The sequence below is a fragment of the Daldinia caldariorum genome, assembly GCF_022478825.1.
Source record: "Daldinia caldariorum strain CBS 122874 unplaced genomic scaffold F4812scaffold_2, whole genome shotgun sequence".
NCBI lineage: Eukaryota > Fungi > Ascomycota > Sordariomycetes > Xylariales > Hypoxylaceae > Daldinia > Daldinia caldariorum.
The window spans coordinates 2321972-2345616 of record NW_025953038.1 but is presented as its reverse complement, the minus strand read 5'-3'; the positions used below and the strand labels follow the sequence as shown (position 1 = coordinate 2345616).

The 23645-nt window shown below is 45.5% G+C and overlaps 6 protein-coding genes across 6 annotated transcripts; 4 read left to right on the top strand and 2 right to left on the bottom strand.

The window, feature by feature from the left end:
- The first annotated feature begins 81 nt into the window (after positions 1–81).
- Positions 82–5008, top strand: F4812DRAFT_415090 (uncharacterized protein). Its single transcript, XM_047932944.1, has 2 exons — positions 82–740; positions 798–5008. Exons 1-2 carry the CDS (start codon positions 470–472, stop codon positions 4493–4495), a joined length of 3969 nt encoding a protein of 1322 aa, XP_047793995.1. The 5' UTR covers positions 82–469; the 3' UTR covers positions 4496–5008.
- Positions 5009–6355: 1347 nt separating this feature from the next.
- F4812DRAFT_188330 (uncharacterized protein) lies at positions 6356–7864 on the bottom strand. Its single transcript, XM_047930098.1, has 4 exons — positions 7594–7864; positions 7462–7524; positions 6959–7409; positions 6356–6867 (listed from the first exon to the last, which is right to left on the bottom strand). The coding sequence occupies exons 1-4, from the start codon at positions 7754–7756 to the stop codon at positions 6381–6383; spliced, it is 1164 nt and encodes a 387-aa protein (XP_047793994.1). The 5' UTR covers positions 7757–7864; the 3' UTR covers positions 6356–6380.
- A 1451-nt stretch (positions 7865–9315) lies between these two features.
- F4812DRAFT_467668 (FAD-binding domain-containing protein) lies at positions 9316–11863 on the top strand (the record flags this gene model as incomplete). The annotated part of the gene is made up of 4 exons (XM_047938687.1): positions 9316–9751; positions 9853–10240; positions 10294–10705; positions 10769–11863. The coding sequence occupies exons 1-4, from the start codon at positions 9673–9675 to the stop codon at positions 11861–11863; spliced, it is 1974 nt and encodes a 657-aa protein (XP_047793993.1). The 5' UTR covers positions 9316–9672.
- Positions 11864–12770: 907 nt separating this feature from the next.
- F4812DRAFT_467665 (uncharacterized protein) lies at positions 12771–14892 on the top strand (the record flags this gene model as incomplete). The annotated part of the gene is made up of 5 exons (XM_047938686.1): positions 12771–12914; positions 13001–13147; positions 13276–14419; positions 14534–14560; positions 14618–14892. The coding sequence occupies 5 exons, from the start codon at positions 12771–12773 to the stop codon at positions 14890–14892; spliced, it is 1737 nt and encodes a 578-aa protein (XP_047793992.1).
- Positions 14893–17643: 2751 nt separating this feature from the next.
- On the top strand, positions 17644–20300 carry F4812DRAFT_188306 (uncharacterized protein). The gene is made up of 3 exons (XM_047930097.1): positions 17644–17821; positions 17880–19730; positions 19795–20300. Exons 2-3 carry the CDS (start codon positions 17939–17941, stop codon positions 20229–20231), a joined length of 2229 nt encoding a protein of 742 aa, XP_047793991.1. The 5' UTR covers positions 17644–17821; positions 17880–17938; the 3' UTR covers positions 20232–20300.
- F4812DRAFT_188298 (NAD(P)-binding protein) lies at positions 20300–21548 on the bottom strand. Its single transcript, XM_047930096.1, has 3 exons — positions 21438–21548; positions 20857–21369; positions 20300–20797 (listed from the first exon to the last, which is right to left on the bottom strand). Exons 1-3 carry the CDS (start codon positions 21477–21479, stop codon positions 20369–20371), a joined length of 984 nt encoding a protein of 327 aa, XP_047793990.1. The 5' UTR covers positions 21480–21548; the 3' UTR covers positions 20300–20368.
- Positions 21549–23645: the final 2097 nt, after the last annotated feature.

Here is a 23645-nt window from a genome sequence, read left to right as displayed (position 1 = left end):
GGTAACTAGGTGGGTCCCGCCTATATCTGCCATCCCTATCTCTTTAACGCCTTCCGTTATCGTCCCTAAATTTATTGTCATAGCTTCCTTATTCTTATTTCCATCCTCATGCTGTCAGGTGGTCGCATTGGACCGAGAACATTTACAACCTGCTCTAGAAAAACAACCTTTTCGCCCTGGTCAACCGTCAACCTCATAAACCATCCTCTGTATTAAAAATGCGTCATCTACCCTAGACCCATTTAAAAGCGTATGGGATACTTCATAGGTTGCGTTGGCTATCCATCAGGGACGCCGTCGCGATTGCGAAAACACTGCGAGGCGCGTCTGAAGGCGATTACCATCTTCACGAACCCCGCTGTCGCCTCACACCTATTTTCCGCCTCTTAGAATCTCGACCTTTTCGCGCAATTTTCCATTATTTACCTAATCTGCTGGAATTTGGCCTAAATCTCAAGTAATAGCAAAAATGCCGACAGCACTACATCCCCAAGCCAAATTCGATCCGATCCCTCCAGATCTCGACCTTCATTCTCTTGTAGATCGCACGCCGAACTTTGACTGGGTTGTACGGATTTCCACCGCGCAGATCAGGCGCCTTGGCCCATCTGGTTTCGAGAAGCTGGTGCAACTTCATGTTATCGAGGGCGGTCGGCCTTTGGTTATAGAAGGATGGAATAAAGTCTTACCAAATGATTTGTTCAGTGCCACTTGGTTGGAGAAGACTTACGACAAGAAACGTGAGTTTTTCGGTTTGCTTATGTATGGTGCTTAATAGTACTGACAAGAGCCTGCAGAGGAAAATGTTCGCGATATAACAGCGCAATCCGATATTCCCATGACCACTGGCCACTACTTGCGATCGATGCGACAGTTGACCAACCAATGGACCCCTACTAATTTCCGCGACGAACGGCGCCAGCGCCTTTACCTAAAAGATATAGACTGTCCTCGAGAATGGTACGACCATCTGAAGAAGGTTATCCCTCCAAACGTTTTTTACATGAACGAGAATATCAGCGAGAATCCAGGAGCAGACACTCGAAATGATGATATTTTTGGCGCGCCGGAAAAAACCCCTGCCACGGCAGGGGATCTCATGAGTAGCTTACCTGAGGAGATGCGTGCGCAAAACTTGATGTGCTATATTGGCCACGAAGGAACGTATACACCTGCGCATCGAGAGATGTGCGCGAGCTTGGGCCAGAATATCATGGTTGAAGCATCAGGAGACGAGAATGGAGAGAAACCGGGTAGCTCGATTTGGTTCATGACCGAAACCAAGGATCGTGAGGTAGTTCGAGAGTACTTCCTTTCTATGCTAGGCCACGACATTGAGATCGAGAAACATTTCGCACAGGTCAACGCTTGGAAGAAAGCCAATTTTCCCGTCTACGTGGTCGAGCAAAAGGCTGGTGACTTCATCCTTATACCTCCTTTAGCTCCCCACCAAGTCTGGAACCGCGGGACACGTACTATGAAAGTTGCATGGAATAGGACAACGGTCGAAACTCTTGACCTAGCTCTTCACGAGGCTTTGCCTAAAGCGCGACTGGTTTGCCGAGACGAGCAATATAAAAATAAGGCCATCATATATTATACCTTGGAGAAGTACTATAGGGAACTCCAAGCCCACGAAGATAATCCTGAAGTTGGTTTGTTAGGTCTTGACCAAGAACTAATCCAAAACTCCTCGCGAATCAAACAGATGGCCAATGACTTCAAACGGTTGTTTGGCTTGTTCACCGAGATCCTTATTGACGAGATGTTCGGTTACAAACAGCCAGACGTTGAATATATCCCCTTCGATTCGAATATCACATGTTCATATTGCCGGTCCAATATTTTCAACCGCTTTCTAACTTGCAAGTGCTGCGTACGGACGCTAATCAACGGCGACGAAGATACATACGATGTTTGCATGGAATGCTATGTTATGGGCCGTTCGTGTGTCTGTATATCAGGCCTTCAATGGTGCGAACAGTGGAAATGGTTCGAGCTTATCGAAAAGCATGAGGCTTGGCGGTCTATGGTTATTCAACAAGATGGATTTGTCGACATCGATTTGTCTCCTCAACCTATCGAAGTTGCGCGGAAAAAGACAGGGAAAAAGTCGGTGGCCCAGATATGTCAAGAACAGCTTCGAAGGCGACCTTGGAATGATATCACAAAACCACATCAACCTGAAGCAGAAGAATCTGATGAACCTGAAGTTGACGATGAAGGCCGCATCAAGAAGAAGCCGAAACCAAAACGCAAGGCTAAGAAAGGCGACGTCTACCGCTGCCATGTCTGTTGCCATAAAGATTACACATACAAACTGAACTTTTGCACGACGTGTCAAAGCGCATATTGTTACGGTGTCTTGTGGCGAGCTTTCGATACGATGCCCCAGATGGCAATGGAGCAGGAACATTGGCGATGTCCTAAATGCCTGAATATTTGCAACTGCGGGTCGTGTAGACAGAGTGGTAACTCACACCCATATGTCCCAAAGAACACCCTTCTTGGGCATGATACACGTCCAATAGCGGATGACCGCAGTGTTGAATCAATTGTCGACTTTAGGCAACATAACCTTGGTTGGCTAAAGGCTACTGGCGATGAAAATCGGGGTAGGGATACGAAGCGGATGCAACGTCTGAAGCAGCAGGCAGATGCCGAAAAGGCCAGAGATCCATTAGCTTCTTTGAGCGGTGCAGATGATGCTCCACACGAGATGGATTCGGCCCTCCAAGATTCAATCATGAACGGTTACGGAGACCAAAGCCATCTCCTAGATCATGCTGAGACGACCAGCTCTGGTCATCAGAACGGCCAAGCATCCGCTGCTGACATGTCAAATCGCGAACACGCGGACGAGGTTGATCATGGGGACATGTCTGCTATACAAAATGGAGAAGGCGATTCTGTTCTTCAGGATCAGTCGCAGTACCCCGACCCCTCTGTGATTGGGCGTGGACGAATGATGGGAATGGGATTTTACGACCAAGATGAAAGTGCAGATAGAATCTTGTTTGACCCGTTCCAGATGCCATCTGCTGATGCCCTAGGTAATGAGCCGGAAGTGTCCGAATACGTTAAAAAGACCCTACGGCTTGCGAAGAGAAAGGCAAGACTTGAGCTGGACGATGACCCCGATTTTAGAGGCCCTAGGAGTCAACCGCGGAAAAAGCCCAAGACCGGAAATATTGATCAGCTCGTCAACTTGGATCCCGCGTTACTTGGCGCCCTTGGTAATGGCACATCTACACCATCTGGGTCAGCTGCCCCAATTGACTCCAATGAACAACCGAGGGACGCCATTACAGAGACGCAACCAGAAGAAGCTCCTGAGCCAATTGCTCAGCCAAAGAAAGCGAGACCATCTCTCCGTATTGATCCCCTACGACCTACATTGCGACATGCTAAGCCAAGAGCATCGTATGTGGAAGCCGAAGAGCCTGCAGAAGACCCGGATGATACTGTCATCATTAAACCCTTGAGGATTTTAGGATCAGAGGGCGAAGATAACGCGATAGAGGATGTAGATCCTGTAGATTTAGCAGCCGATGCAATTCGCGCTCTGACGCAACTTCCCAGTGGCGAAGAGAAGTCACGTATTGCTCAAAGTACACCGCAGCCCGGGGCTAAAAGACGTGGGCGACCACCCCGAAACTCTCTTGGAACGAGTGCTACTCCGTCTATCGCGAAGAAGCGTGGCCGCCCACCAGGACGGCCGAAGAAATCGCTATCTAATGATGCTGAGAATGATGAGGACAGTGTCACAGTTGATGCCGATGATCCAGACAGCTCTCAGAATGAGAATGATGTCACCGTGGATGAGCTTGAAGCCCAATTGGCGCGAGAATTAGATGACACGAATGAGAGCAGAGAACGGTCACAATCTACCCCGGTCCGCGGAGGCTCTGTAAGGAGAAGAGGTCGGCCTCCGGGACGACGAGTAACGCAATCGCCCGCCACAGCCAAACCAGACAACGTAGATCCGCCTCCAGATATCCGTTTCATGTCTATGAGAGAACGAGCGGCTCTAAGAGGCAAAAGAATTAGGATTAGTTCGCGTAGGACGAGAGATGGTGCAACGGGCAGTCCTGCAGCAGCTTCGGCTCAAGGAACTTCAACACCTTCAACTACACAAAAGAAACCAATACCGGATACCGAGAAGATGGAGGAAACTAGCAGACCGAGCTCTAAACATGGTCGTAAGGAACTGGTTGACGATGATTTCGAACCCGCCGACGAGGAAGCTGAATCTTCTTCCTCGTCTAGCTTCGGATCAGAATATCAAGTTCCAGAACAACGCCAACCAGCCAGGAAACTGGGGACTCCAACCGTTGTTAGGCTGTCATTTTCGGATGACAGTAACGATAGCGATTCGTCTTCAAGCAATGACATCGAGCCGGTTAGAAAGTCTTTCGCTAGCGCACGTGGCCGAGGAAGAGGGAGGTGGAGAGGCAGTGTCAGCGGCCGGGGCCGAGGCCGAGGCCGTATGTAATGGATTCAAAAATTAATGAAATTAATATCTATCTTGTAGAGTAACTTAAATCGTCGGTAACTCATCTATGGTGGAGAAGGTTTAGTATGTCAACCAACCATTGCGTATAGTATGTTGCTACCACGTGTAAAGCAATTTCCTCCCCCTCCCCCCTTCTTAGGGGCTGATACTAACTCGAGTATAATGCTGTACCTAATTTAGCTAGCTTAGGTACCTAGGTGCCTGGTATCCTACTTTCACAAAAGGTATGCAAATAGCTTGTCTGCAGCTACCTAGTCTACTTTCGAGATTATTTTTTCTTGCAGGTAATGGCTTGGAGATATGATATACCACGAGGATTGTCCAACAACTTTATCTACGAAGTCCAGAAGGATTACTTTTCTAAGCTATAAATTTGCTAAAGGATTTTTAATATCCTCAGTTACGGCAAGGAAGTGTTCTTTTATAGGGGTACTACTTACGAGTTGAATTAAGCGCTGCCGTTAGTGACTCAGAATTCACTACTGACTCAGAATGTAAGTTGAAGTATTTCACGAGAGCCTTCTCAACTGTGCGCCTCAGGGGACGCTATGAATTAGATTGTTCGTGGTCCTCCCTACCAGGGTGCTCTTGTAAAGACCGAGATGTTGCAACTCTCTTTTTTTTCGGTTATTGTAAGCTGAACTGTGGACACTTTGTATGACCGATCCTCAATGTCTATATCGGGACAGTCCGCTACTTTGAATTCTAGATGTGGCGATTATCCATTAGACCATTCTATTTCAGGTAAGTTTAAACGAATATTCCAATTATCCCGGAAGAAGCCACGCGAGCGGATTGGCGTGGGGAGCTAAGGAGCTGTTGCACTTTGGAAGAGGGACCTGAGAATTCATTACCTGAAAATGGTTAACGGGGTTATAATAGGGATCCATTAGTAAAAGTGTGCAAGTATAAAGAGGCATGCATCATTATGAACAATCGTCTGATATGCGTATTAAGTGTATTACTTGGGGTATGATTATGTGCGGATGATCCTGACCCCCTGAACTATCGTCGTTGAAGGGCTTATAGACTGTCTTTATTCTGTGAACAATTTCCGTTTGGCTTGTCTTAGTGAGAAATATGGTCGGCGATGTTGAAAGAGTACTTGAGTGCCTTAGGTACGTAGGGTAGGTAAAAACTAGTAATAGTCTCTAACGTTTACCTTATTAGATCTGCTAGTGCTGCTATCGCCCTTCATTGGCGTATTTCTCCGATAAGTAGACGACAAAATAAATTGCAAACATAACAACATTAACACTCCTAAATTCAGAGGTAAAACCCCAGTATATGCATGGGGATAATGATCAAGTCTGAATGAACCTTGAGGTCCTTCAAAGTCAAATTCTGAATACTGGTTGGGATGGATCGCTCTTCTGGGAATATAGTATATATTAAGGATGCTGAAAGTCTGCAAATTAGTTTGTCGCCTACTTTACTAGGATCTTACGACGTAACTACGAGAGAGGTAGAGAGGGTCTTTTTAATTACTGAGCCATGTGGTAATCGTAGCTTTCCGTCTCGAACTATTGGGACTAGCTCTTCAGTTTCACCGAACTACGATTGGTGTTCCTGACTAGGTAGAAGCCGTAGTTTTTGCAAGTTAGCGTGAATCAGCTGATGGGGGTAGATACTCTGCCGAAAACTTGTTGTGAATTATCTTGGAATTTGTGAAGTCACTCTGGATCAGAGATGCTTCGAACTTTTCTGTTATTATTTTCTTCAGCTTTTCCCAGACTACCTCCTACCCCTATCTACCTTCCATATCTAATACCTATACATCCGAAATCTGCGAAACTCAACCGTAGAGATTATTGAACAATCCCTTTGCTGTAGCTATTATTATATATGATTATCTAGGTACCTCTCATATGGAACCACTGCTAGATACTTTTGAGTGTGTTGTGCGATCGTCAAAATTAGCCCCTTTCCCGTTTCGTGAATATTCATCCTCATTTGAGACATTGAATTGTGTAGTGCGCATGATTCCTGTCCCTGTAAGAATTTCTTCGTCTGAATCTCGTGTGCACCGAACTTCAGTGTGAGTTCGCCGGCTGTCCAGGTCCTTTAACCCGATATTATTGCTATCCGCTCCATCGGTTGTCCTGACATAATGTGCATGCGAGGTGCCGCCATATTTACGGGGGCCGTAATAAGATTGATCGCCGGTTGACTTGAGACGTGGTATCCAACGACGAATAAGCGGCCAAAGTGCGGGTGCTGATGCAGTCGCAATAGCCAAGTTGCACTCGATAGAAGAGACACAGAAGCCGAGAGAGAAGTTCTTGTCCGGACTTGTATCGTGGAAGTTTTGAGCAAGGAAATAAAGACGAATAATGCTGACAATGGTGACGCTGTTGTAAGGCTTATGTTAGAGCTTTCTCCTTATACGCGTATCTAAATTGTTCTTTGATGTAGATGAGAAGTTGTGCTCAAGTTACTCACATTACACCGAGCATGAAAACCCCAATCAATGCCATCTTCCTATATTTGTTTATCTTCAAGCTCAGAAAGATGTAAAAAGGAAGGACGACTGAAACTATATCAGTCATAATAGTCAGACATGCAGCAGCTACACCGAAGGTGAACTGTTGGATGCAACTTCCGGGTACTAATGGATGCCAGTTCAACTCGATGGGGGTACACTGGAAGATGACGGTGAGGAGAACCGCAATCATCAAAAGCGTGTTGAAGAGGATGGTGCCCCAGACAACGTATCGAACGCCGGGCTTAATGCCTGAAAGACGAAGGAGAAAGACGAGAACAGATTGTTTAACAAGCGTTAAAATCGGTTGGTAAACGGCGCCGATAATATATATCCAAATCAACCCCTCGGTAGGATCAAAGGATGCCGGGACATCATAGTAATGGATTCCTATGTATAATTCTTTCATAACTGAACATGATTTAGTTCGGACCTTGGTAGTAACCGTCTCGCATCCGCTTACCCTTAATCGAGCCAACTGCTAAGGCAATAGCAAAGACCATGGCAGCAATAATAAGGCCATCGTCTGAATGAAATTAAGTTAGTATAGAGGTTATATGACTCTTATCTTTAGATCTCGGGATTCAGAACTCACCCCATCCGAAACATTTCGTGTCGAGCCTGATATACGTCCTCAAGCAAACGACTATTAGCGTAAGCGTCGGAAATACTACTTCTATGGCGATGCCTAGGTTTTGAAGCCAGCTCGTAGGATTAGGGTTCGTCGCCATTGGAAGGGCTTGAGTAGGCTCTGACATGGTAACTGATCATTACTGATATTTGAAGCACCTACGCAGCCCTTTCCAGATAAGTCTAGATAGATCCAAGAGAAGAGTCGGCTTAATTAGTAGAGATCATCGCCGGGATTGCAGGCGATCATTCATATATGTCCTATTCCCCAGAATTGCAGCATATTGAAGATCTTGGTAAGCTAAGGGGGCCCAAGAGCCATGATAATAACGCTGGACAAGGGTAATGAGGCCTCGAAAGATTCACCAGGCTCGTGTCAAACGAACGATCGATACGCGCTACCTAGGTAGCTTCCGAGTATCTTAGCTGTATATCAATAATCGGAGGGGACGTCAAAGCACATACTCTTCTTTTTCTAGCTGGGAACGGGCTGTTACATGGACTCCCCGGCACCCGTCTGATGTTAGCAGAATCTAGGCTCCATCGCCCAAAACTAGATAGTCCCTTAGCCTTGGCGAGGAGAAACCACTGACTACCTAGGTGCATAGTTTAACTCGTACGGGTTTTCTATAGTAGCTACCCAAAGCTTGGGGTGGTCATTATTTAAGCCTGCTAAGTATGGTGATATGAGAATTCGTCTCAAGCGAGGTAGCATAAATTCACCCTTAGTCGGAGTCTTTTCTGCTGTAACTACTGCCATTGGTGCCCAAAGATTCTATATAACAGTATTGACGATACGCATTTACTTGGACACTCCGATTTGGCAGGGATATGGCTTTTCCCTGTGTTAGTGTCCTGTGAGTATGAATTAGCTTCATCACCTCAAACGCCAACTAAAAGACCTCAACTTAGCGTATCAAGTATTTCAAGCGAAAGGCGTCGGTTCTCTTATCCTGGTCTTCTTATACACTACCAGCTTGGCATAAGTTAACAGCTTCACTATGTGCTGCACGACACATCGCCCCTCTCTCCAAACGTTTTTTTTTTTTTCTCTTTTTGGAAGTAATATGGCACAATGTTTTCCCACTCGCTTGACCTCCGAATGCTCCGAAAAATATTGTCGAAAGGGGCACATCGGATTGCTTGCCTCGTTGGGCGTGGGTATTACATACCTACCTCCTAGGTAGTTACCCCTTAGTTGCAACCTTTTGTGCTGTCTTTGCGAGTTGCTGCTATACAAGCTTCGATAATAGCCTATTTCGCTGAACTTCATCGGCCGTTTATCTTTTGCAATTTTTGTTCCTTATACCTATGCGATGCATATTACGACTAAACAAAGACATGAGAGTGTGCTAATGAAAATAACAACTGTGCAGAAAACTAAGATGCAATGTCTGAATTAAAATCCTGCATATTTCCGAGAAATGGACTTGAGTAACGGGAATTGCTGTCAATAAATATCCGAAATTTATACGAGAGTAGCAACGGAACAATCGCGAATCATATCCACAATCCGATACTACGGAACGAAGAGGTAACTCTTTTAAAGGAAAACTGGCGGCAGCTTAACTAATGCTATCGTGGTAAATAGTTCTAGACTAGATAGACGCTAGATCATCGACGGACTCTTGTCCATATTTGGAAGTTTCTAAAAGCCGTATGGAGTAGCTAGATGGACTAGATGGAACTCTTCACCTAGCGCGCTTGTAATGAGTATCCTCCTCGAACGATACGAGATTACAGAGGATTGTCGTCTCATGTGTAGACTCTCGCTAAAGTTCGCCTGGTCCCTTAAAGGTGTACGTTTACACTTGGTCAGCTTTGACTTATTCCCCTGGACTATTGATATCGTGTCACTTATGCATTAGCCTGTTAAAACAACGTGGTCATCAAGGGATATTGACCTTTTTGTCGGTTCGTATAAAGTAACCGCTTAGGGACGATCCTTTGGAATTTTTCTATTACGATTCCTCAGCCTCAGACTGCTACCTCTTAAGCTTGCATATACCTGCATCTCACGTGGGTACCTGCTGCACGAGTAATAATGATGGCGCGCTTTGCTTTGGCTGCGGCTCTGTCGCTAACTAACTTAGCGCTTGCTCAGACAATCCAAGATGGTGTCGGTAAGCTTTAGTCTTGTCCTTCGTATACTCTTTCCGCGTCTTTGCATAATATGCACGCAATAATGATGCAGCCGCTTGCTAACCCCTGAAAATTCAAACAGCCGCAAGTCCGGAGACTGTTGCGCCAGCTGTTGAGACGGTAGATGCTGACGCCTCACCATCCGGCGTCGATTATTTCCCCTTCGAATCGAGCCAACTTACACCCAACGTTATCACCAATTTGACAAATTATAATCTTACTAATGTCAGCGTTTTTAATTTCAGCAATGCCGAAAGTGCGACTCAAAAACGCGCCAACCGCGTATGTAAAGCTTACCCAGGAGAAAAAGGCTGGCCGGCTCGCTTTATGTGGGATCTCCTTAACATTCTGCTAGGAGGCGCTTTAGTTGAAGGCGTGCCTGCTGCGGCACCATGCTACTCTGATTGGCCTCAGTATGACGAGGCCAAATGTGCTTCGATTACCTCTGAGTGGCAGACGCCTCAGTATCAGTCAGTATTCCCCCCCTTATACTCGCTCAAATTGACATCTAATCCCAGAACAGACTATCCCAGCCTCTAGGAATCCAGTACTATGCCTTTGAGGGAGTTAGCTGCTTGCCCCCTAGCCTTACACGGACCGGTGCCAAATGTACGCTGGGCGGCATGCCCTCGTATGTTGTCAAGGCAACAAATGTCGCCCAAATCCAGCTTGCTGTTAATTTCGCGCGGAACCTGAACCTGCGGCTTATTGTCAAGAACAAGGGCCATGACTTCAAAGCTAAGTCCACCGGCGGCGGAGCGCTTTCTATCTGGACAAATGCCCTAGATAGTATCCAGTACTTGGGTTCTACTTACTCCCATGGCCCATCTGGCTACCGTGGACCAGCTTTTAAAATTGGTACTGGTGTTCAAGCTCTTCCCCTTTATCAAGCTGCAGATAATTTGGGTCTTCACATTGTTGGTGGTAACACCCGGGTAAGTAATGTGTTATATTCTGAGATTATATTATGCAAATGAAGGCTAATCGCTCTATCCTAGACTGTCGGTATCGGCGGTGGATACACTGCTGGTGGCGGCCATTCCCCGTTATCATCTGTGCATGGTATGGCGGCTGATCAAGTCTTATCCATGGAAGTCGTGTTGCCGAATGGTCGCTTTGTTTCTGTTGACGAGCACACGTATCCCGATCTTTTCTTTGCCCTCCGTGGTGGAGGTGGCAGCACCTGGGGAATCGTGACCTCCCTTGTTATCCGGGCTTACCCAAAGAAGCCTGTCACTACTCTCACTTATAGCTTCGGTGTTAACGCTAATGTCTCGAATAAGACGTTTTGGAAGGGAGTCGACGCCGTTTTCGCTAAATTCCCTGAATATGCTGACAAGGGAATGTATAACTATTGGTCTATCAGCTGCATGTTTGACTGTTCCTTCTCCATGGCCCCTCAATGGGGAAATGATATGGATTCGGCCAAGCTTAAGACGCTATCTACTCCTTTATTCGACGAGCTTGCGGGGCTAGGAATCACGGTTAGCGATGCTACGTATAAAGAATATGACGGCGTGTTGGGTGGCATTGAAGGTACCTGGTCAGCTGAAAGCGAACAGACTGGTGTCTGGAACTTCAACACGGGATCGAGATTATTCCCCCGCTCTAACTGGGATGATCCTACTAAGCTTGCTGCACAAAATGCGGCTCTTAGACAGAGCGTTGAGAAGGCAGGCTTAATGCTCGGGTACAACATGAAAGCAGCTACAAACCCATCCGCCAACCAAACGAACGCCGTGAACCCGGCATGGCGCCAAACCGTTCTACACGCGCTACTCGGTGCTACTTGGAGCCAGGAAGCAACTGCTGATGATATTGCTGCAGCAAACAAGAATCTCGTCGAGATGATGCAACCATGGCGAGACGCTTCTCCTGCTGCTGGCGCTTATCTGAACGAGGCAGACATCAACGAACCGAACTGGCAGCAAGCCTTTTACGGTTCGAATTACGCGTATCTTTATCAGCTTAAGCAGAAGTACGACCCCTGGGGCCTATTATGGGCGCCGACAGCTGTTGGTTCCGAGGATTGGTACGTGACCAACCAGATTGCTTATTACCCTACCCAGGATGGAAAGTTGTGTCCCAAATAGGCTTTTAAGATTCATCGAAAATTGAATCATTAGGTATTTATTAGTAGTTGTCATAAGTTGGAATTATTATTTGAAAAGGTTTTAGAATAGGTACTATATGTTATACCCATGAAGCACGCAAGCACATACCTAACCTTCCACACCCCTCTTCAAACAACATTTCCCTATTTCGTAAGACTGTTCCAGACTATACAAATAATTATTACATTACATATGTGCCCTAGCAAATAAAATACTAGGTACCTTAGGTAGATATCTACCTAACCCAAGGTATTTTACTCATACATCTCGTATGTGAAGTTTTGAGTTGACCCATGTCCCTTCAACAATGTTACGTACCAGGTAGGTAACTTAACTTATCTGTAAGGATGCTGGCATTGAGCATTCTTATTGTTGTTAGTGAACTAGTAATATAATGAACTTGTCCCTAAGTTACCGCTTCATTGTGCTATGCTTATTTGAAAGTCATTGACAATAAATATGTATTGCCAGTAAACTAGATGTCCAGTAGAGCTATTATTGGGTCTAAAGCTTATAAAGCTATGAACTCTTTCTTTATCAGCAAATTTGAATTGCCTTGCAATCAACATATTGAAGCTATCCGAAAGATACTGATCAAATAGTGTATCATCTATAGCATAGTACTATCTCCCGTAGGAAAGTACACAAAGACCTTAGAATGGCACTGAAGTCGAGAAGAAATGAATTGTTTACTACCTGTCATACTGCTAGTGCTTCACATTGTTGCTCTTCATCACAAAATTCATGTATATTAATTAGGCGTCTCGATGATCATAGGTATTACTACATTCTGTAAAACACGATAGGATTCTACGTGAGCATCCCATCAACTCTAAGCCTCTTGAGTCTACTGATCATATTACAATTTTTCGAAATTTCTACCGAAATGGACCAATCATCTGCTTTACTGCCTCCGCAACAACCTTATGCTAGATCAGGCGGACGACATCCTAATCCAGTTTGTGTATTATGCCGATTGCGGGTGTCGGGTCATAAATCAAGATGTACTCGTCCTATGGAAGGCCACGGGGTAAGTATACACTAACAACCTTCTTAACCTGCGTGCTACGAGGTAAACCTTTCTCCAAAACTATTGACTAACTGTCGATGTTATAGTGCACTGCGTGTAAGCGGTATGGCCTTCCCTGCGTCTTCGGCGGCATCGCGTTACCAACTTATCCCGGCCCAGTAAAGCGACAACTTGGTATGGCAACTTGCAACGGGTGTCGGGAATTAAATGTACGCTGCGATATGAAAAGACCGGTACGTAAAATTGATACCTCCTAGTTCTTTAGACATGTTGCCAGAGCGAAGCCCCTAAGATTAACAGTTGTTTCCGAAATCTCCCCCGACATTAATGCCGCGAGAATTTCATGCTGACTATTTCGCAGTGCGATAGGTGCCATATTGCTGGAAAACAGTGCACAGGAGAGTTCTTTCATTGTTTCCATCGTGGCGTGCCCGGCGATGACATGTACGGTTACTATCTAAATCTTGGATTTGGTCCCGAGGGCGTTAATCACGTCCATAGTCAGCAGATTTTCGCCTGGGAAGTCCCTTATAATTATAATCTAGAGTATCTAGAATGGGAGAGGAGGAAAGCTTTGAACAACCAAGTGGTACAAAAGCGACTAACTCAACCAGTCGTGAAAGAATATAAGCAAACAGGAGAACACCTGCGAAACGCAGTAAATCAAGGAGTCCCCGTGGATTACGACCGGATCCTCGAGGACTTGACCAAGGATGTTAACGATAACGTACCGTTGAATGAATCTCAAGTCGCCCGAGATCTAATATACTATCTTAGCAAAAAGTCTATGAGTATCTCTTCGTTTGAGGAACTCCCAATCCAAAAAAGCGAATTCAATATTCTCTACAATGAGGCAGACCTTCAAAAACTTAATCCGGGCTCGCAGTCGCATTATTCCTACATCGCGCCTCTCAGAAACACGGCATCACGCCCTCTTACCCGCCCTACATCTCCTGGCCCTGCTCGGCCCCAGTACTGGATACCGTGGGCCACGAAAAGTGATGATATACCCGTATATGATAATTCGTTATACTTCAAGCCGGGAAGTCCCGAGAGGATTAACCTTGGTGCTATCCGAAGGAACCCTTTCAAGAGTCACCCGAACGAGAATGCAGAGAGTGTGCTATCGACAATTCCGTTTCGGCGTATGTGGGACGAGGGGCATATGTATTCCACGCGAAGACCCTGTCAGGAAGAGAATCATACCGGAAAATGCAATAAGGACACAGACCGAGGTTGCGAAGATACCTCACACATAGGAGAAGGAGTTCCAATTTGCGACGAGTGTGAGGCAACAAATCGGGAAAAGTTTTACACCGAATTTACAATTCTTGCCCTACAAATGAGGCAGTACTTATGCCATCAATGCTCGAACGGTAATATCTCGATTATGGACCGTCTTGCGGGCACTGGAAGCAAAGTGCATTATATACCCCATCCAGGACGCCCAATACCGGATTTCACAAGTGATTCGCTTGTCGGTACAGGCTTGACTGAGAAGGTGGGTGGATACATGGGTGATCCTTTTGAAATAACAGGCTGTGAATGTGGTGTGAAGTTGCTTGGGAGGCGACTATGTAGTCCGCATCGACTACAACACCTGTTAAATATGCACGAAGCTGTATCAGATATGCGCATATATATTGGTAAGTCTATATCTAAACATTAACCCTCCTATTATGAAGGAAACTAACAAGTAGCAGACAGCGTTTGGGGCAAGCAGGTTTGCCCTATGTGCAAGGTCAATCCCGGCATTCACGATTATAAGTTTCGAGGGGTAGTAGGTGGGGAGAATTGTGATAAAATCTGGGCGTGCTTGGTTTGCCACAGCTTCGTAGTCACTGGCGATACTACCGGCCTAATACCAAGGAAATACACGCTGTCCGAGCAGCCTGCAGACCAGCAAGAAGCGGCACCGCCACCGTATGGTATCAGAAGGGAGGAGAGAGTCAAAGCAGAAGCTGAACTAAAGCAGTGATACGACGTTGAAGCAAAGATATAACGCCAGAACGAGGTTTGTTTATGATATACCTTGTAGACTATATGGATTGCAAGGTACAAATAAGTATGCTACACTTTGATATTTCTTTGATTACTGCCAGGTACTTAAGCAGAGTCAGGTACTCGCCCCCTAATGTAATGTAAGATACTTGTACTATGTAGGTACCAGATAGGTGTCTACCTGGTATCTAAGCATATCAAAGGCCCTATTTCCTTCGTTCATACTGTCGATAGAGAAAGTTAATATATAGATAAAACCCGCCGCTATGTGTTTTAACACTTGCCAAAGTATCACATGGAAGCTATTCTCTTCCTTTATTTTTTCTCGTCAAGTTAATTTCCATCCAGCGCCGCCAGTATGGAGCCAGTATGTCTTCTTTCAGAAATGCATCAAATCGTCGCAACCTGTGAGTGGTAATACCACTCAGGTCAGATAGGCTGTAATAGCAATTGTGCTATTAAAAAGAAATACACTTTTGGCTCAGCGGTGTATCTTTGACACAACTATAGGCAAAAGGCACATCTGTTTCTGATACCTGAACACTGGCGCGAAACTTCTCCGTTGTACTCTCTTTAAAATAGTTCAATTAGTGTCAAGGTAAGTTAGGTACCTAGTATGTTCCCAAATCAAAGTCACTCTGCTAAATGGGTTATTAGGTGACGTTTGATCAAAGACGAACTGTCATGGCATAAATCAGCTGAGTTTACGTGAGTCTAAGATTTCCTCTGGTTGCGTTGGATGTTGGTTCCTCGCATCGGGAACACAACTTGAAAACGGCCCCTAATTTGGAACTTGGAGTTAGGCATAGGAACTACCTACAATTAAAACAATGACTTAAGCCTGTTCATACCTACCTACAGGTAGGTACCTAAGTGTAGCGATAAGAGCTAGGGTGGCATTGGAGGATACCGAATGGTTTTAATATTAGCATACCCAGGAACTCAACTCGGACGAATTGGTAGTTGCTATGATATGATTTTCTATATTGGGGTGTTGGCTAGGCGGTTGCTTGGATGTTACCTTCGCAATATACTAAAAGGTCTATAAGATAAACCATCGGCGGTAAAGTGCAGCAGCACTAATGCAAGACATGGCGATGCTAATGTAGACAAATTTAGTAGCTTAAATGTATGTTGGGTCTATTTAAGGCAGGCTGCACAGGTGTACGATGCAACTATTGGCTTTCCTAGTCAACATGCATCTCGATTTGGGATTATAAGCCATTCATGTCGTTCGACTATATTGCCATCACACCCATTTTCGAAAAACCGCTTTATTGTACTGGGATCAAATTGCCGAATTGTAACCCTGCTGAGGGGTATTATCATATCTCGCCCAAGCCACACCGCTGTATACCGATTTACGGATTATTGCTAGGTAAGACCCTTTAAAGCCTTGCCATCTTGTAGGATTTCAAGAACTCTACTGCAAACTTTGATTCAAGATATGAGGCAAGATAGTTGAAACGCTTTTACCTCCTCAAAGGATGACTGGTGCCCGTCGCGGTGGGTTCACCCCAATTCCACACGAGGAACGTATCAGCGAACAACAACAACAGCAGAAGCGGAGATGGACACCAAGTGATTTTCGCAACCAGGTGCAGCAGGTACTTCGACAGAGCGCCACATCTGAAGATAAAATTCAAGAAATCGTCCGGATCTCCCCTGCCTTTTCGGATACGACACTCGTCGGTGGTGACTATTTAGATGTGCCGCTGAGGCGCCATGAAGAAGCAGACAGTGGACAGTATATGGAGTATTGCAGTGGATATTATGGCCCTGAAGCTGTTGGTCTCTCACCAATATCAAGTGCTAGAGCTGGTGTCGGGCTAGAATTTGATTCCGCACAGGCTGCGCCTTGTCTGGCTTCTGAGGGGCCTCATGTTGATAGTAATTGGCATGATATAAGCTACCGTGGACCTGAAGGAAGGACGGGGGAAGAGGTCAGGCATGAAAATAGGAACTTCAAACCTCTTTCTTTGAAAGGGAAACTTTTAATCATCTTTTTCTTAAGTTTGGCATCCCTCGTGGCGCTAGCTGAACTTGCCATTCAACTTCTTCCGAATGATGCTGGGATTAACCCATTTTCTCAAGAATACAAACACAATACAAACGTTCACCCTCGATTTCAGTTTAATTACGGGGCTGGTGCACTCAACTACTTGGCTCCTTTCAAACGCCAAAACGAAACTGGGCCTCCGATAATCGTTCCTACAACGACTGAAACCACATCTTATACCGTTCCTGAGCCAATACCGCCCCCAAGCTCAACATCGCAGATAACAACAATACCGCCGATAGAAGGAGGGACAACAACGGATCTTAGCACAAAATCAACTGATTTACCAACATCATCAAGTGTACCGGTTATCGTTCCACCGCCAGTACCCCTGCCGTTACCTTCGACATCGACTGTAGAGATACCTTCTCCACCTTTATCATCCTCAGACAGCAGCCCCTTACCATCTACTATCTCCTCATCCAAATCCATATCGTCACCACTTTCGTCGTTACCACTTTCGTCGTCGCCAATGCCACCGGGAACATCGCACACGTTAATCCCTTCAACAACGATTGTATCATCTGAGACACAAGAACCTACCAGGCCTCATGAAAGTTCAACGGGAAATCAGTGGCCGTGGCCTACCTCGAATCATCCAGGTCCAGATCATTCAGGACAACCTCCAATACTGGACCCACCCCATACGAGTTATGAAGTGACTTCAATAACTCCTACATTACTGCCCTCCTCGCAGCCAACGATTCCGGATCCAGACTCTCCTACTAATACCAGGACAGCCCAGCCGGACTCTACCATGGTGGTGCCAACACCACCGCCGCCGCCGCTGCCGCCAACTTCCCCTAGCATAACTAAACCGAGTTCAAGTCCAACTTCAATTTCAACTGTGAGCCCACCATTTTCAACTTCAAGGGAGTCGTCTGAAACCATAATAAAACCACCAGGGACGACTTCACGTCTGTCAGCCAGTTCGTCTAAGGCCCAGTCTTTAAGTACAACTACTATGGTTCAAACTACAGGGGAAAGCTCCGGTGACTCGTTGACAACACCAACCATTGCGCCTTCCAGCAGTTTGAAGAGTGGAAGTACCTCACTCAAAAGCAGCACGGCGGATGAGAGCACCGCATTTTCCTCCCAGTCTCCATCTTCAACCCCTTCTAAATTCGAAACTTTAACGTCACCACCACTTAGCGCAATGCCTGAGATTTTTCCAACTCGTACGAAACAGTCGACACCACCAGCTTCCGAAACACCGGAGACTGAATTGCCTGAGCCGTTCACGACAATTACTCAAATTCCGGATGAACCATCTCCAACTAAAACTACCACAATCACCACCCTGACAAGTCTGAGCGATGTAGCTTTCATTACCACTTTCGTACAAGGGATAAAAATCGGATTGGATGATCAGATTACGAAGTATGTGACTACCTATACGGATTTCCAAGGTAAACCAACTAGAACGGAGAGTGTCTTGGCACAGGCGTCTATGGAAACAACGGTTTATAGAGATGCTCATGGGGTCCCCACGAGTACCGGGACGTATATAATGCTTAGACCTCCAAGACAAACGACTTTAACGGACTACCAAGGCAGGGCAACATTAACTCAAGATTATTATCTTGGTCTAACTACACAAGTCATTTACGACGTAGACGGTCATCCAACCACTACTGCGACTTCAATGGTTACAAAGATAGCTACGCTGACTACTCTTTTTGACGAGCATGGTGTACCAACCCTAACCAAGACTGAGCTTGTCCCCCTTTCCTTGACGACGACAACTATTGTAACGCCAACGCCAGAAGTAGCCCCTAATGTTCAAAGCAAACAGGCGGTAAAAGTTGTTCCCATTTCCAACGGAAAATATTTCTTAGGCCTGATGCTCCCCACGTTTATTGCGATTGTCGTATCGATTTCGGTCAGGATGATCGATCAGAGCGCGAGGCTCTATTATCCATTCCACGCACTAGCGTCAACTCGAGGCGCGCTGGCTTGTGATAGCCTTTGCTTCCAGACGACGGACATGTGGAATTTAAGCGCGCGTTTTCGCTCACTGCTGAGTGGAGACATTCTCCTTACTCTAACCGGGTTGTTGGTGTTGGGAAGTATTATTTTAGTTCCCTTAACTTCCGAAGCTGTTCGCATTATCCTCAAAGGACCGAATTGCGCTACTTCGGGAGGAGACTCTTCTGCTTGTGTCATGGTCCTTGGTGTGAATCCAGTGCAAGCCCAAGCCGTCGTGGCGCTCCTTGTCTTCTTGGTTATCATAGTTTTGATAACTGCAATTGTGCTTCGGAGGTGGGAAACGGGGTTGAGCTGGAATCCTTGGAGTCTATTTCATATGGGCCACCTTGCTGCAAACAACGAAATTCGCACCTTGCTTCTGCGACGCGTGCGCGAAAAGGGGGGCAATGTGTCAAACAAGGATATGAACAAAACCCTAGCGAAGAAAGTCTTCGTCTTAACTAATTGGGAAGAAAATGGGTACTCCAAATACAGTATACTGATTCGGAACGAGACATGCTTGAAGACGAATGGGAGGCCCACAAGGAGGAAAGCGCATCGAAGGAAGACAAAGGGAAGCTCGATGCCGTTCTTTGTTCTCACGTGGACAGGGAGGCTGCTTTTCCTAGCCTTGCTGTGCGGTATGATAATCGGCTTGTTAATATACACCATTACGGGAGATGGACAGGACTATATACGATATATGAACGGCAGGTGGCGTGTTGTGCGAGTTGTATTCACCACAATTGGCGTTTTTATCTCACTAATATGGTGGTCGTTTTTTCAATGTGAGTTCAACAGACTACGACATGCCCCCTTTTCTGACTCGTTCGTACTCATAAAGTTCACTAGCCGTCGCGTTTCTTCTTCCTCATAAATTACTCCATCGAATACGTCTCTACAATGGAGAAGCGGCATACATAACACCACCAACCAACCCGTTCACGGGCGTTTGGTCGTCGCTAACACCCGGACGCCGTGATGTCTATCTTGGCCTTGTCAGTGCCACATCAATCTTATCCGAGATCCTCCCGATGCTCCTGAGCACGTCGCTGGACAAATGTACCGAATCTTTCTGGGCACATACAGTCTGTCTTTGGATGTCGGTGGGCGTGCTAAGCGTGATGGTATTCACGATCACTGGGTTTTCCTTCGTTGATTGGCCTCCGAGTCTACCGATGGACCCAAGCACAATAGCCGGTGGTATGTACTACACTCTGACCAACTTTATATCCATGAGTCCATCGTCAGGACTGCTTTTTGGCAAAGAGAGCCCGGGTATGGTTTAGTTTAGTTTACGTTAAGGAGTCGCTTCGCTTTGGTGGCCTCCGTAAAGTCTTGTATATATTAAATGCTAGTTACATGCTATATTTACTTGCGTACACTTCGGGGAAAGGGAGAGAAGGGGGGTATTTTAATCTCCTTATCATTTATACTTCGCCTGGAATTCTTCAGCACGGTCAATCCCAATCCTCGTAGCCTCATCAAGATCCTCCTTCGGCAGACCCAGAGCATCGTTAGCAACTGACCCATACTTGCCCTCAAAATCGTTGGATCCGTCTCGGAAGACTCTGCTGTAAAGGAATTGAGAATAGGCTAGCATATCTCCACTTAATACCCGCTTCTGGGCGTCTTGGAAACGCTTACTACTCTCTTCATACTCAATCGTCCAGTCTGACTCTTTGGTACCCGTGACACGGAGAACAGAGGCGAACATGTCCTTCTGGCTAATATGGAATGAAGACACGTATACAAACTTGTTCTTGTAAGTTGACAAGATCGGGGCTCCTTCCTTCTCGGGTTCGATCGGCAAAGATAGTAGCTGAGCTACGGCTCTACCTACTTGCGGCAAGGTCTGAGTGCGGACTTGTTAGAGCAGTATACCCAAGTATGAAAATGGTAAGCTATACTCACAGTAGTGTTCATCTTGGTCTCGCCATTATCGAAAAACGTCCAGGTCCGTGTCTTCAATTCCATACCGTATGTGCCTTTTCCAAAGCCAAGGCTGTAATCGTACCAGAAGCCCGTTGCTACAGCTATCCATGAACTTTTACCTAATTCCTCAATCAACTTTCGTGTGGAACGCTCACGTTCTCCTTGGAGGATATCGTTTCCCAAAGCTTCGTCTGTCATGTCGCATCCCCATTCGTTAGGTAGCACGAAGGGTACATTAGCAATAGCAGCAGCGCGAATCAGCTTGGATTGCGTATCTGGGGGAGCCGTGATCCCCACGGTAATAATGAGTACATCTTGACCCTTTAACCCAGCTACTAGTGTTGATTCGTCGTCATAGTCCACCTCGGCAACCTTCACTCCTTGGGGGAGATGACTGGCGGCCGAGCTGCTCTTGCGCGTAATCGCCGTAATTTCGTGCTTCCCTAGCTTCAGGAGCTCTGCCACCATGTACGTCCCAACTGTCCCGGTTGCCTAGAAGTCATTTATTCCCAGTTAATATATGTCATGCAATCTTATTAGAAGAAAAAGGAGCCACTTACGCCAACGATAGCTATGTTCTTAACGTGATTGATCTGAGGCATTATGATTTAGGTCAATAGGAGGTAAGTCTGAAAAAAGGGCTGAGTTTGTTTGATGTGATGGTATCTGTGGGATAAGTGTATTGTCTATGTAAAAGAAAAGAAAAGATTTGTCTTCTTATATAAATTAGGTATCTACCTAGGTTAGGAGGTGCCTATCACTTACACGTCACTCACTCTCAAGAACCAGCAAAAGAGCTATTCCCAGATTATGTGATGCTGATTAATTCAACAGCATTATACATTATCGCATGACATAATGTATTTATACTTCTACTAGGTGGATCTTGACCTTAACCTTTACCTTTACAACATCAACAATAAATGCAATGATTCCATGACATTTATCTTTAAAGATACTTTGCTACGGTACCTAACTATTTTGGGTACTAGTACGCCGGATAATCGAACTTCAACTTGCCCTAGCTTACTTATTAATGTACGGCTTCTCGAGCGCTAGGCTTGCGGCTAGCGGCTAGTTTTGCCCAAACTTGTTCGGGATCGGGATCGGGATATTGGCTCAACCCGACCCCGTCTCGTAAAAGTCTCCGGATTAGAACTTCCGTAAAAAGCCGTACGTGAAAAAGCCGTGGCCAGGGCGCGCCAAGTGAAAGTCCGGGCTTTCGTGCTACCCGAAAGGTGGCCTCATGTTTAACGTATTATATATTTTCGAAAAAGCTATGAAAATATCTACCCAGGGAAGATCTCCTAAACCTACAACGCAAGGGATGCATCTGATAAAACATTTCTTCCTCAGCAATGAGATATCCAGCAAAAAACGCTTAAAATGTTGCACACAGACGACCTTCTTAATCCGGACGACGTCGATACAATATCTTGAACAAGTTCGAGCAAATCCGTACTCATAATTACATTAGGTACCTGGTAGGTACCTACCTACCTCACATACTTAACCAGCAATGGGATCATATTTCGGCGTTCGCTAAGGAAACTTCAAAGATCCAGGGTTCTGGCGTTGAAGCTTCTCTATATATGAACAATGGAAAGGACTGTAATTCCTATTTTGCTCATGTGAGAGACATTGATTTACTGAGTCGTATGATATGTCTACCTTAAGTACCTACCTAGGTAGATACCTATGCTATATGACGCCTTTACTATGGGTACTTCAGCTCTAAAACTTATAACCTTGAGCAACATAAATTCCTTGCCTGCAGAAACATCTTGTTTAGGTCCTAAGAAAACATAGTAGGTTGTATTAAAAAGACAAGGAAGAAGTAATATACAAAAATAAAGAGAGTGATTTGGATTAATGCACAACTAATAATAGTTACCTAGGTAGGTACCTACCTGTAAAACGCGTATATGAGAGCACCTTACAACGCGATACACCATATTGCATCAATATTACCAGAGCCAAGGTGATGTTTAATTCTATTTAGATAGGCCATCAAATCAGCAAACACCAAGAAAGCCCCCCTCTTATTCCAAAAAGAAATCAACTTTGGAAGTTATATGTTATTGTTTTTCAAAACATTCTCTTCAAAACAGTTGCAAAGTCCTTTTAGACTGCTCAAACTGCCAGGTACCTACCTCTTCCTCGGTAGCTTTAGGTCACCTCAACGCCCAACACCGTACTCTAATAATTTTTTTAAACCATGGGTAGCTGTTTGAAGGAATGGCCCGATCGTAATCCCACAAAAATGTTTCGGTTAACCGAGTTCGACGCAGAACTAAACGGCTTACAGTAGGTGCGTATGGATATTCTGACCATCATATACCCTTGTTCCACCAACGTATCTTGACTTCTCATCCGATCGTATAGTAAATTGTAACCTTGCTGGGTTGATTAGGTCTCTGAATACACGTTGGCAGCAGCTATGTCAGACGTGCAATATCAGTACGCAAAAGGATAGCGAGGTGAAGCTGAAAAATTTTAATACCTTGGCATAGTTCGTAGAAGGTAAATTCTCCACGCCAAGATGCAAAAGACTGGGACAGTTGCTCTTCGTGAAAAAGCCAAGATATATAGTATATAAAAACGACCATCAAGGTTCTTTCAACATACTATCAACTGAGCATTACACAGCTGTTCTAAATTCTATTCTCATTAAGTTGGAAATGGATGCAACTTTTCATGAGCTCACAATAACAGACGCCGTTAGCTTGGCATAATCCATACCGGTACTTACCGGCTTAATATCCTTG

Excerpts from the sequence above, each read along its gene's own strand:
- F4812DRAFT_415090 (XM_047932944.1), top strand. The coding sequence starts at position 470 with ATGCCGACAGCACTACATCCCCAAGCCAAATTCGATCCGATCCCTCCA. Across the intron at positions 741-797 it reads GAAGACTTACGACAAGAAAC|AGGAAAATGTTCGCGATATA; the intron begins GTGAGTTTTTCG and ends AAGAGCCTGCAG.
- F4812DRAFT_188330 (XM_047930098.1), bottom strand. The coding sequence starts at position 7,756 with ATGTCAGAGCCTACTCAAGCCCTTCCAATGGCGACGAACCCTAATCCT. Across the intron at positions 7,525-7,593 it reads CACGAAATGTTTCGGATGGG|ACGATGGCCTTATTATTGCT; the intron begins GTGAGTTCTGAA and ends AATTTCATTCAG. Across the intron at positions 6,868-6,958 it reads GTTTTCATGCTCGGTGTAAT|CGTCACCATTGTCAGCATTA; the intron begins GTGAGTAACTTG and ends GCCTTACAACAG.
- F4812DRAFT_188306 (XM_047930097.1), top strand. The coding sequence starts at position 17,939 with ATGGTTCAAACTACAGGGGAAAGCTCCGGTGACTCGTTGACAACACCA. Across the intron at positions 19,731-19,794 it reads ATGGTGGTCGTTTTTTCAAT|CCGTCGCGTTTCTTCTTCCT; the intron begins GTGAGTTCAACA and ends AAAGTTCACTAG.
- F4812DRAFT_188298 (XM_047930096.1), bottom strand. The coding sequence starts at position 21,479 with ATGCCTCAGATCAATCACGTTAAGAACATAGCTATCGTTGGC. Across the intron at positions 21,370-21,437 it reads AGAACATAGCTATCGTTGGC|GCAACCGGGACAGTTGGGAC; the intron begins GTAAGTGGCTCC and ends AATGACTTCTAG. Across the intron at positions 20,798-20,856 it reads AGACCAAGATGAACACTACT|ACCTTGCCGCAAGTAGGTAG; the intron begins GTGAGTATAGCT and ends GTCCGCACTCAG.